General features: G+C 40.6%; 1 protein-coding gene across 1 annotated transcript; it reads left to right on the forward strand.

Annotated features, from left to right (window-relative positions):
- Positions 1 to 2,441: 2,441 nt before the first annotated feature.
- On the forward strand, positions 2,442 to 8,085 carry LOC308281405 (ecto-ADP-ribosyltransferase 5). Its single transcript, XM_080721574.1, has 4 exons — positions 2,442 to 2,525; positions 3,459 to 3,548; positions 4,203 to 4,924; positions 5,180 to 8,085. The coding sequence occupies exons 2-4, from the start codon at positions 3,492 to 3,494 to the stop codon at positions 5,298 to 5,300; spliced, it is 900 nt and encodes a 299-aa protein (XP_080577700.1). The 5' UTR covers positions 2,442 to 2,525; positions 3,459 to 3,491; the 3' UTR covers positions 5,301 to 8,085.
- Positions 8,086 to 13,899: the final 5,814 nt, after the last annotated feature.

Raw genomic sequence — 13,899 nt, forward strand, 5'->3', positions numbered from 1 at the left:
ATTTTTATGGATTAGCCTACTGTAAACTACAATGAAATATAGGCCTACTCAAGTAAAAATACCAGTAAGACTCCCTAATCGGGAGATAAGCGACCGTAGGTCACATGTATACACAAAGAGTAGGGAGCAGTGTCCCCAAAAAATGTGGACGGATCCATGTTGATGACATGAGTGTAGACATACTGTGTACCGAGTTGAGTGATTTTAGGGCAAAAATTGGAGGAGCAGTGTCCAAAAATGTGTTTTGCAAGAATCGGCCTCATGGTGGCGCTAGAAGAGGGCCATGTGAGAAATGAGGGGTGGGGTCTCCACGCCGCCGAGGCGGACGAATAGGTACCGGCCCCGGCTCTCCCGGTGGCTCCTAGGCCAAGTTAGGGCATTTTATGTGCGCTGCAGTGGCAGGGGGTCCTCCACTGGGGGCGCCACCACTTTTGCATCCGTTCTGGAGCACAAGGAGTCGGTGGTCCCCGGGAATTCCCCGTGAGCAGCCCCGTTGGGGTGGTCATTTGGTCATTTTTGCACATTTGGTCATTTTTTACATCTGGGGGTCCCCCAAGGACCTGGGGGTCCCTGGAGCTCCGGGGGTCCTTGGAGGTTGTAGTTTGGCAGGCAAGGAGTGTGTGTGCAAAATCTGGCATGGATCGGGGCAACGGTTGCGGAGATATGAGCAGGGCAAAAGTGTGACGTGTGACGGACTGACTGACGCACGGACACCTGGTGGAGCTTTCTGTAGTAAGTGCGACCTACGGTCGCAACAAAAGACACACTCCTTTGGACCACTGAGTAAGAGTTGGTAGTTGGTCACTAGAGGCCTACTGTGGAATTCTGAACAATGAGGGCCAAACCAACCATGCAATCCCACTCCACTGTCTGCTCATTAAAAGAAAGGTAGGCCTACAGTAAGTGCAAAACAACTTGAAAAGCTAGTCTATTTGGGTACAATGATTTATAAGAAATGTATATATTTTTGTATATACTGCAGTGTATATTGTATGCCGCAATCTTATTTATTGTGTGCGTGTGCGAGTGCGCGCATGGAGCAAAAGTCTCAGCTATACAGCTAGCTAACTTAAATAAAAGAGGCAGGCCTGTGTATTGTCAGGGGAAAAAAATCTTCATTGTCAATTTTCTTAGGCTACTTGTTGTTGTGGTAAGCAAAACTGTACAACCAAAACTGTATGTGTGCATTGAGGTTTGAGGAGACTCTGCAACAGGCATGTGAACACATAGACATCAAAGGGGGCTTGAGCCTCTGTCCTTTTATCCGTCTGTAAAAAGTGCCCTCTCCAGACCATGAATGCAGTTTTACTGTGGTGAAAGAAATGCAAATGCCCCTCTTTCCATGCCATACCTGAAGGCGGCATTCAAGAGAATTTCCTTGTCCAAACTCTCCTGAACTTGAATGCCGCATAATTATCATGTTCCCTCTCTGTGTAGAAATCCATGCCGTTACACCACATCTCCAGTATTGACTTGATTATGCTTAGTTGTGTGGTATCAAGGACTGAAAATAGCTGACTTCCAAGCTCACTATTTTTGATATTTCCACCAAGAGGCCCCTTTAGAAGTTTCGGCCCCTGCCTCTCTAACATTCTCTGCACGTCCCCGCTCTGGAATGGAAATGATGTTTCACAATCAAAGAGAGATGAGGAATACGTTCAGGAATGTGGGAGAGACGTGGGAGAGCATGCAATAAATCTGCTGAAAACCAAATGCTGACTTAAAAAAAGAAAAGAATGGAAAATGCTTCCTAATATAGCAGGGGAAGGCTTTTAAAGGGATAATACCGTAGTACATAGACGTAATTCAGAAGGGGATCTCTGATTGTGACCCTCCAGCTATTGTCCTCCTCAGGTATGCCAACCTTACTTATAAAGAGTGTGGACTGAGAGCTAATTATTGTAGGCCTATTTTATATACATGTCATGTGTTGATGTTTAGACAGATTCAGAGAACATTGTAGCCTTTTGTTTTTTACCCCACTTAAGGGAAGTCTTAGTAAGACTTCCCTTTTTTCTTAGAACATTAACCTCTGCCTGTCTGATGGAAAGTATTTAGCTGCATATAATGCATATGAAAATCCCCTAAAACCTTCACTGGAAAGCCAATGGCTTTATCCAATTCTACACCCGCCAATGCACTGGAAAAAAAATGGAACGCTTACAGGCATTGTGTACTGTTTCCTTGGTCAGTGAATAATAAAACTTGGGTACAGATTCAAGTGTGGTAAAAAAATGTCTGCACTGTTTGTGTGGTTACTGTGGTATGGGTAATGCCGGGCATAACTGTACAGCTCCAGCCAATAACGAGCTGTGCCAATGGGAGAAGAAAACACACAAGACCCCAGGGCCAAATGCCAATTGTTACTTCCTTTTCCTGGGAAGGAAAAGGAGTTGCTGACGATAGATAGTAAGTGGCCTCCTCCCATAAGAGAATCACAACGGGGCAGTCTATTGTGCTAAGACTTGTCGTTTCAACTTTCCTCCCATGTTTGGCTCTCTAAAAGGAATTATCTAAAAGAAAAGGTATGTGCTCCTGATGTCAAATTGATTTACTGTTCTTTTTGTTTGGGCTGTTTGTGTTTATGTGATTCAGTGGAGGTGGGGGGTCTGTATTATGTCATGGAAATGCTGCAGATTGGCTTCAGCCACACAATGGACCTTCTGATGTTCAAACCCATTTGTGTGTACTGCGGTGCAGGGTTATTTTGATTTTAGTTAACTAAAACCAGTGGTGTAAAGTAACTAAGTACATAAATTACTGACATACTGTATTTCTAAGTACATTTTTTAGGTATTTACTGGAGTATTTCCAATTTTCAGTACTTTTACTTCTACTCCACTACATCTCAAAGGGAAATATTGTACTTTTAGGCTGCACCCACACCAAAGTACCTATGAGAGTGGATTCCACCTTCCGCCAAGGCATGAAACCACTCCATTCTCATTGAAAGAAATGCATTGGCACCCTCATAGGTACTTTGGTGTGGGTGCAACCTTACACCTCTACAATTATATGAAAACCTTAGTTACCAGTTACTTTGTAGATTTTGATTATTATTACAAAACACACTAACCACTTCAGCAGTATATAGGCCTATATTTTGTCCATTTGAAAATAGCAGATCTTAGTTCACAATGCAACACGATGAGACGAATTGTGAGCTTGTAGATCGTCTATTTTCTAAAGATTTTCGTATACATTTTGAACTTCTGAAATGGCATATTCTGCACAATGAGTACTTTTACCTTCGGTACTTTAAGTATATTTTTGATGCCGATACCTTTTACTGCAGTATTGATACATTTCATGTGAGTACTTTTTCCATCACTGACTAAAGCTATGTTTTGGCTGTTTTTCTGAACGATTTGAATCTAGACAACTATTTGGGCATGATGTCAAATGAATGTGTCATCACAGAACATGTTCCCACAATGTTTTAATGTGATCTACTGCAGTGACTTCAATAACGTACGAGGGCAACACCCAAAATGGGGCACATGAGAGGAAGTCTCCTTGCTGTGGTTATTACAGCTATTTATTACGAGGTAAGTTTCTATTACGCATGTATGTTTCAAATGTATGTGTGTGTGTGTGTGTGTGTGTGTGTGTGTGTGTGTGTGTGTGTGTGTGTGTGTGTGTGTGTGTGTGTGTGTGTGTGTGTGTGTGTGTGTGTGTGTGTGTGTGTGTGTACTGCCTGTGCTTTATTTAACAGTTCCCTAGTGCAGTGGTTCTCAACCTGTGGGTCGGGTATTGTGAGTGGTCCCCAGATGATTAACTTAGTGTGAAACATTGTTTTCTCTCTCAACAGTAAACAAGCCAACATAACGTTTACTTGTATTGAGGATATCACATTTCTAAAGTGACAATTTAAGGACTTTTTAATACCTCTAAAATGACAAGTTAAACATTGGCCAAATTGTCAAATATTAAAGAGAGAAATTGTGAAAATAGCCGATCTACATGCTCACAACGCCTCGCAACGTGAGGCGTTGTGAGCATGTAGATCTGCTATTTTCACAATAGAACCGTGTTATACAAAGATGTTATGCCTCAACCTTTAGTGCTCGTCAGGGTGGGGGGGTCCCAAATTAAAATATGATTATTTGGGGGGTCACTGCCTGAAAAGGTTGAGAACCACTGCCCTAGTGGTCAACAGGGGACTGGCTAATTAAAATTAAAAATGCAACAATGAATTACAGATGGCTGTAGTGACTGGACTAAAAGTGCTGGACATGGCTCCAGATGCAGTGGATGACCAGTACGATGGGTGCCGTGACCAGGTCCTAGAGAAGGTCAAGTCGGGTTTATTGGAGGAGGAGCTGCTTAGCAGTGAAAGATTCAAGGCAGCCTGGAATGCAAACAAGAAATGTACAACACTGATCCCTGGGGGAGTAATGGAGCACACTACTGCAATCTTGGCATATCAAAATGGGGCTAACGATTTCCGCAAAGAATTTAATGCTGCTGTTGAATCTCTGGGTGGGAACACTAGTGTCTACGACAGCGAGTTTCAATTCAAGTCCCTCCACTTCCTACTTATGGATTCCATGAAGCTGCTGAATAAAGGGAACTGTCAGAATAAGACTGTGTACCTTTTAGCAGACAAAGGCAAATACAAAGTGCAACCAGACACAGAGATTAGGTTTGGGATGTTCCTCGAAGTTGTACCTGATACAGATTCACTTGAAGAGTTCGATGATCAAGTCTTATTTAGTATAACCTCCTGCTTGATTCTCAACCTGAAGGACACCAAATGTGATCAAGGAAATTGGGAGCTTGAGATGCTCTTATCCCCCGTTGAAGTGTTTAAGGTGGAGGCGGTAAAGGAAATCAAAAAGGATGATGAGGCGTACACAAACATAATTCTGAAACATTCAAGCTTTTCCAGCAACAACAACTGCTATCTATTCCCTGGGACTGGGTAAGGCATACAGAGCATTGCTTTTTAAAATCCAGTGTTATGCTCAATTACTCTAGGCCTACTGTATTACTTAACCTTTTTTTTAAATGTTATACACATATGAATTACAGTATGAATAATGCATCTTTTGCGGTGTGTCTCTCTCTGTCTCTGTCTGTCTGTCTGTCTGTCTGTCTGTCTGTCTGTCTGTCTGTCTGTCTGTCTGTCTGTCTGTCTGTCTGTCTGTCTGTCACCCACATGTCTTTGTGTCTATAGGTCTCCTGATGCCTCGACCGCTAAAGCTGATCCCTCCACTCTAGCTGGCATCTCCACCCAGTATCTGGGCAGTGTTGTGATGGTGCTTATGTCAGTTTCTCTTCTTTTGTTTGCCTGCTGAAGATCAATAATCAACTCTCGTCAACTCTCTAATTGTTATCACCCATTTTAAAACCTCATCTTCATATATTTGGTCCTCACTAATGCACATTACCTGTAAGACGCCCTAAGGGTGAGGTCACACTGAAACAACAGAGACTGACACAACATGTTCATATATCAAATCAAATCAAATCAAATCAAACTTTATTTATATAGCACGTTTATAAACAGTCGAGCTGAACCAAAGTCTACAGGTAAAAACACAAACAATACAAGCAGAGAGAAAGAAAAAAAAAAGAAAGCCAAGCAATTCATCAAATAAAACCGTTCAAATCAAAGACAGCAAAGCAAGGGAACAACAGCAGGCAGCTAATACAAACATACCGGTATGCTGAATTTAAGCAATTAGGTGCCATTACACGCTAAAGAAAAAAATAAATATATGGGCATTCCCAGATATGGGCTTAATATTGATGACATCAGGGATCTCAATATCAAGGGCTTGGAGTGCAAAGGGAGTAAGTGACATTGTCAAAATATTTACAGCGCAGCTTTTCATTGATTGTAATAATTTAATTAAAAACAACATTTAAAAAGTAAATTTTAAAATACATTAATTGAAACCTATCTGTATAAAAGTATAGATTGCTTAAAAAATGTTTTTAATTAAATAATTAAAATCAATGGAAAGCTGTCCTGTATGGGCATAAAAGGGTCCGGGACATGAATGGAATTCATTTTCAAGTGTGACTCGCGTCGCGGTTGGTTGTAAGTTGGACAAAATGTGCCTGGTTGTTGAGGGCCTTGTACCAGTATGTGGCGATAAGTATCTCTCTATTCACTCTGCATCAGGGACATGCTGGGCCCCTGATTCAGCCCAGGAAAAAGAGTTGGAGAGGCCCTCATTGTGTGCTATAGAGAGAGATCTCTCTCTATAGCTCTGCTGTTACTCAAAGATTTGTGACAAAGTGACAAGCCAGTGGGCCAATTACATGAGTTATATTTCGTCGTTGTCGGGTCGGATGTCCAAAATCGTTTGTTTTGTATTTATCATTTTAAAAATGATTTAAAAACTAGTGAAAACAGCCGATCTACAAGCACACAACGCCTCGCACCTCACTACTTTTGTGCGACGGCCTTGTATGATGAAGCAGGGCTTTACTTTTTTCAATTTACAAATTTGAAACTTGGAGATACAAGGATACTGCCCAACAGTGACGATTGACTTTGTTGGCCGCCCAACCCCCAAAATGGAACAAAGGCCGACATTTTATTTGTATTTTTTTCCTAATGGCCAGCCTGGACCGGCCGGGAATGAACCAGCCGTTCGGGAGTTGTCCTGCTTTTCCCAATGGCCAGCACGTCCCTGCTCTGCATCTCAGACTAGGACTGTGGAAAGTTTAGAATCCTGCATACCAATGACATCATCGGTATAGGCAGGTTTGATTATTCAAACAACATTTCAATATTGCTGTTTTTCTTTTCTTCTTTTTTTATGCATACTAATATTCCAGGGAGAGAAAAACTGTAGTTTATATTGACTTGAAATCCCCATTGATGATTTCATTGGTACTTAATAACTGACAGAATTTTGTGCCTTCAACCATATGAAGTAGTTATAATCTCCAAACCAACTGAAATGCAGTTAATATTTTCTCCCCAATTTGTATTAAACTTAGCTCATATTTTATACATACTGTATGCTGGTGTTAATAACAATCACAATACTTCAAGTTCATACTTTGTCATCTAAAAAGTCCCATACTATGATATAAAAAAACATATAGGTCTGTACTGTGTCACAAAATAAAAGGATCTAACTGTAATACTGTATATCATAAAACAGGCTTATTATACAAAAAATAATAATAATAATAATCCTAAAACATCATAAAAATACTGTTATACGATTGATGACAGTAAAATATGTCATTTCCCCTCACTATGGGAACTGCCACGGCACACAGGAGCACTGTTTGAAAGACACAGGCATCTAAGTTCAATCTCCAGAACTTCCTGCAGGATGTGCCTTGGCTTTTGTACATCACAGTTTTTATACCAAAGAAGAAAAAAGAAACTCCTTGGAAAGTTTTTTGTTGAAAGTAGTGGGAGGGACCTCGCATTGTTAACATTGCTAAGGAAGAGAATTGAATGCAGGGCAACTGGGAGTCCTCAAATGAATGGCACAAGATTACATGTTTTATTGTCTTCACATTTTCATATTTGATTGCTGTTAATGTTTAGCTGTTTATGTTGACTTATGACTATGTAGGCTGGCCTATACGAGGCACAGTACTTCTGATTATGAATTGGCAAAATGTGAAAACATATTCACACACTCACAAAAGTGACAAATATTCAGATATTGACCTCCTTGGCTTTTACTGGCAGCGTGCAAGAATTGTGGTGCAGTGTAGTGTAATGATTTTTGAGATTAGCTGACAGGTGGATGGACGGACACACATAATTTTAGGGACACATACATATACACATATATGCATGACATGTATCCTGTATTTATGTACGTGTGTACATTCAGACAGACCGTCCTATAGATGGCTGATCCCTTTGGTGTCAGATCCAGCAGCATACCATGAAAAAATATAATAAAACAGCTAAAAACAATAGTTCACATTTTAATTCATATATCAATCTGTAGACCTCGAGGGAAATTGTAGGAAAACTGTCTGTCTTGCTTAGAATAGTGTTGATTATGGAATGTGAACATTTAAAATGTGAGCTTTTTTATTGTTATGCTTTAGCTTTTTGCTTGTGCTTTTTTATATTTTCAGTTGTATGTGGATTGTGATGATTCATGAGTGTATCTTTACTGTATTTGCATAGCCTTCGGAGGCTCAGGTGAGTGTGTAATAAAGACTTCAGATTAGTCCAATTGTGAAATAAATTTAAAAAAGCTCACTTTGAGATTAATCAGTGTTTTTACAAGTTTTCTGCTTAACTGTAAACTTCAGAATCATATACCAATGAGTGTGTCTTTAAATTATTTGAGTATTTCATCGATGAACTATTACCATAATTGATTGAATTGACGATTAACATTTTGATCATTTTCAATAGACGTGTCAAGTCCATGCATTTTATGGAGGGCCAGAGAGTGCCATATTGAAAAATAAATAAAGGAATAAATGTAGAAATAAAAATGCAGGCTAATTTGAAAAGAAATGCCCCTGGCACCACAAATGGTTATCCCTGCCTGTACCATTCTCTCTTAGTGTACCCCTATAGATGCACTCGCCCACTTGTGAAGAATATAAAAGAAGACTCAACTGACCATATTATTTCCATATCACTTACGCTGGTTACACCTACTGACCATGACATCATGTTAGTATCATATCATGTTAGTATCATGGTCAATATCATGTTACTATCAGAATATGTTAATGTGTAAGACAAGCAACATTACATCTCCCCTCAAAATGTGTGCATACCGAAGAGTTCCTGTGGTCATATACTGTAGAAAGCTTAGAAAGGACTCTGAAGCTATGCCACACGGGGGCAGTACGGACACACCATGCTTGCCCATCTTTTCTTTTACATGGTCTCCCTCAGGATTCACATATCTGGGTATTTCCATTATACTCCCAATGTTAACAAAATGTTGTATGTTCCATTCAGATATTTAATGAAAGACAAAATACACCCACACACTGTTTGCACCCTTACAAATATATATATATATATATATATATATATATATATATATATATATATAGAGAGAGAGAGAGAGAGAGAGATATTATTATTATTTTTGTGACATTTCCACCTTAACATGTCTTCATCAGGATTCAATAAATGTTTTTATATCTTTCTGTACATTGTCTATCTGTGCCAAGCATCTGGGACACTTGATTTACTGTGATATATACACTTGGTTTCGGAATATCACCCACCAATTTGGGGATACTCCAAAGGTTCCCCTCTGCTGCCTTTGAAGCAGCCTGTATGAAAAGGAAGACATCAGGAGGAGGGGAAGAATGAAGACAAATCAATGATGGTCAAACATTTTGCGTGGTGTATGTATGATGCATGTGATCACCAACATGACAGAGTCTTTCACAGGTTGAGGCCAAGCCACAAAGCAGACGGTGATGTGGTAGCAGAGAGGGAAGGTCAGCACTACGGCCACTCTCCAGATACACACAATTCCACCTTGGTGGCTGTTGAGGCTTCAGGACAATGACCAAAGATTCATATTACACTTAAAATGCATAGATATAACACTGTCAGCTGCATGATTAATGCTGTTTGGTTTTGTTATGTTGCATATTGGCAGAATCTGCTTTCAGTGTGTTTATTAACATCATTTCAGTGTGTTCATTTGGATTGACTTTCATTGAGGAAACACGCATGCACACACACATCTTAGTGGGCCATTTCACAAACACATCAGTATCATGTCAGTATCATGGTCACTTCATGTCAGTGGTCAGATATGGGCTTAATATTGATGACATCAGGGATCTCCATATATGGGCATAAAAGGGCCATATGGAGCGTGACATGAGGCATGAGTGACTGACACGTGTGCGGGTTTCCCAACTGGTCTGAACACAATGGTGGGGGCGTGGGTGGGTGCTCTGTGAGATTTAGAGCGCTGGTTTTCGGTGGAGACAACGGAGGCCCGCCCTGCCATCTCAAGCGGACTTGAGCCACGGGAGACACTGCCGAGTGAGCTGATGCGAGCGAGTCGTCGTGTCGAGCGTGAGAAGTCCGCTTGAGTCTACTCAGCGCCGTCCGAGTTATGTACCAATATAGGGACAGAATCGTAAATCGGGGGAACGGCCTTCCCACACTTCTCTCACCCCCCCCAAAAAATACTTTTTGTTTTACATTTAAAAACAACAAATTTGTAACAATAGCATAATATTGCGTAGTGCGACTTCAAGAGCTAATCTATCTATTTGTTGTGAACTCGTGATGTCAATGCGCAGCTACAGTGAATGCTTTATAAGGACTACAAAGAATGTAGAGGAAGATGCGTTCCACGCGCACTTGTGCCACTAGTTAACTGTAATGCTCATCCCATGCAGCAGCTCGGCAGAATACGTGCACAGCGTGCACGGTGTTATGACTAAACAGGGGAACTTAATCCAATCTTTTTCATTTAATTTCATTTAAGAATTAATGTGCTATCCAAAACATGCGTTTACCAGTTCACTGTCTGTTACTGTATATAATGCATTAATGATTGATGATAGAATATTGACTACATTGATTACATTTCTTCTGTCCAAATAAAAATCACAACATCATGTGAGACTCTTTAATTAAGCTTGATGAGCTATGTTGTGTTTTTGCACATGCACGCGCATTGACACGTGTGCATGTGTGTGGGGCGTCCCCCCACTTCCAAATTTAGCACTACAACACTGGGGGCTCTATTATGATCCAGGTCTTATGCCTTATGCCTTAACTTCTTTGCCTTTTTTTTACTATTTTGAAAAACATTTTTAAATACTTCAAATCTGCACGTTGTGAGCTTGCAGATCAGCTATTTGAAATATTAAAAAAATATGTCTATATAGTAAAAAAAGGCAAAGAGTTAAGGCATAATGCGTAAGACCTGGATCATAATAGAGCCCTGAGTGTGGTATGTGGCCAATGTGGCCTCCATATATGGGCATTCCCATATGAAGTCCTGTTAGATGGGCTTAATATTGATGACATCAGGGAACTCCATAAATGGGCATAAAAGGGATTCTGTTTGTGTGACATCACAGTGAAGCCAGAGCGTGATGTCAGAGCGGCAAACCCATTCTGTTGAGTGGTTCCCCTGACATCACAGTGACGACAAACCCATAGAACCACAGTGTCAGGCGTTATAGACAGAGATACATACGGTACATACAGAAAAGCTGTGACCATTCACATACTAAACTTGCAACCTATGGTCACAACTAACGGCTATACCTACGGTCGCAACAAACACATTTACATGATTGACTTTGAGACAATGTAGATCTAGAAATGAGGGAGCACAGCTCCCTTGCGTCCTCCAGCCCCTCTATAAGATTAGCCTCGTTACAAGACTTAAGAGTCGTTCCCACCAGGTAAGATAAAGATAAAGATAAAAATCAAACCAAGTTCGAAGTGAGCGGTGGTGCGTGTGTGTGTGTGTGTGCGTGGCCGTGTGTGTAGCAGTTAATTTCAGGGTCCCGTGTGTTTGTGTGTTTGTGTGTGTGTGTGTGCGTGCGTGCGTGCGTGCGTGCGTGCGTGCGTGCGTGCGTGCGTGCGTGCGTGCGTGCGCGTGCGTGTGCGTGTGTGTGTGTGTGTGTATTTAAGTGGACGCTCCAGTCCCATCCACTTCAATTGAGAACGATACGTTTTATCTTTATCTTTATCTGACTTACCAGTAGGCCTATAAGTCATCTACGAAGAGAAAAAAAAGATAAGAATAAAGACAATTATTGACTGTCAAGTTATCTTAAAATAGTTACCATTTGAATTCCATCTGAATTTATTTCATTTCTGGAAATGGAAACCTTGATATAAGGAGTGTGTTATCTCGTTGGCCTGTGAGACGATTGAACGTTTGCCTGCATTTTTGAAAGTTGAATGTGTGTCGCTGTTCATTCTATGTGGTGCTGAAATGTGGGTGTTTGGCGCGCGCAAAAGGGTTGGAAAATTATAGGCCACTATGTCTCCAATATACAGAGACAGAGAGACAGCAGCTCATGCTGTCATTAGCTTATATGCCGTCATTATGAGGAAAAATATAAATGTCCCATAGCCGCTCAGTGAGTAGGCTACTAGGCACTAGTAGTCAATAGTGCACCTGCAAGTGCACATCGTAGTCATCAGAAATGGATTTCATCATTTAATTTACAACAGTGAAAGTGAAAAGTTTAAAATAATTAAATTGTCTTCGGTTTTGCTTAAGAGCTAGCCTACTTCACCCTAGTTGTATTAAGATGTCTATCCGATTATAATGACCTGACCATGCAGTGCACAGTCTGCCAACATAATGAACTGTGTGAGCTCTTAAGCCCAAACCACAATGCAACTTCTTTCAACTGCCATTGGGGAAAATGGTTGCAAGCAGTTGCAAGGAGTTGCATGTGTGGACTGGCCTTAAAACTGTTTTGTTGCAAGGAGTTGCAAGCGAGTTGCATTGGTGGACTGGCCTTAACACTGTAAGTAGCCTACTGTACTGGGTCATGCTCGCATATTACTAGGTTGGCTATTACACATGCTGAATAAACATACATAATTTAAGTGGCATATAATAATAATAATAATACAAATCCTTCTGCATCATAATGTTTCTTTTGAGATTTTGAAGTAATCATTTAGCCTACCAGTAATCATTTAACCAGATCAAAGGAAAAAATTAAGATGAAAATGTGTTGTTTTAAGAAGCCATTGTTCTTGCATTAATAATAATAAGAAACAAATGTTGAAAAGTCCAAACCTAAAGTGGTAAAGGAAAAATATATATTTTATTTATACTGTTGCTTACAAACAGGCTACAACATCAAGTGGAAGTGAGTCGTGAGAGAGTGTGAGCCATTACTCCAGAAATGTGCAAGGTTAATGTGTATACACAGTCTTGGTGAATGAAAGATCTATCTCTATAACTGATCAATTGTTGAGATGAAATATTTACTTGAAAGGTTTATGAGAAACTATATAAAACAACAGAAACTTCTAAGTAAAAATCAACTTGTGTCAGCTGTTATTGCCCCAAACCACCAAAGTTCAGCATGCCATGTGCCAAGGGTGCTTAAGTGAGGCCAGACAAATACACAATTTAGTGTCTTTCGCTCTTTTAGCTTGGATTGTACCCGGTGAGCTCGATTTAATGAGCTGCATTGTACAAGTACAAATGGGTTAATTTTAATTCTCAGAGTTAAATTAAGATTCTGTGCTGAAAGGTCAATCACAGATCTCCAGACAAGAAGAGACATTGTTTTGCTGTAAAGATATATTTGTTCCGATGCAGGAAGGCCTGGTATCCTACATATATGGGTTCTGTTTTTCCTGACAATTTATTACAACACCTGCACTCATTCACATGCTGGGAAATACCTCCATAAGGTCAAAAAGTCTGTTACCTCTCAGCATGGTCTAATTATCAACCAGTAAGACTCCCTAATCGGGAGATAAGCGACCGTCAGGTCGCATACACAAACTTTAGAAGTCAATTGTAGCCAATCAGGAAGGAATATGGGAAATGGGACAGATCCGTGTTGATGACATGACTTTAGTGTGATTTTAGGGCAAAATCTGTAGGAGCAGTGTCCAAAAATGTGTTTTGCAAGAATCTGCCTCATGGTGGCGCTAGAAGAGGGCCATGTGAGAAATGAGGGGTGGAGGTTGTGGTTTGGCAGCCAAGGAGTGTGTGTGCAAAGTTTGGCATGGATAGGGGCAACGGTGGCGGAGATATGAGTAGGGCAAAAGTGTGACGTGACAGACAGACTCCCTGTCTGTGAAATGTCACAGCTGAAAGAGGTCACAAACTGCTACCTGTATAAAGATGTTTTTCTAACAATGTTCCCATGAATTATTCACATTCAGACATCATCTAATCACAAGGGGAGTACTGGTATTCTACTTGAAATGCCCTCTCCATGTCTCTGTCCTCTCACACCTTT

Source organism: Nannobrachium achirus (genome assembly GCF_963921795.1).
Source record: "Nannobrachium achirus genome assembly, chromosome: 3".
Classification (NCBI taxonomy): domain Eukaryota; kingdom Metazoa; phylum Chordata; class Actinopteri; order Myctophiformes; family Myctophidae; genus Nannobrachium; species Nannobrachium achirus.

Excerpts from the sequence above, each read along its gene's own strand:
- LOC308281405 (XM_080721574.1), top strand. The coding sequence starts at position 3,492 with ATGGGGCACATGAGAGGAAGTCTCCTTGCTGTGGTTATTACAGCTATT. Across the intron at positions 3,549-4,202 it reads TTACAGCTATTTATTACGAG|ATGGCTGTAGTGACTGGACT; the intron begins GTAAGTTTCTAT and ends AATGAATTACAG. Across the intron at positions 4,925-5,179 it reads TATCTATTCCCTGGGACTGG|GTCTCCTGATGCCTCGACCG; the intron begins GTAAGGCATACA and ends TTGTGTCTATAG.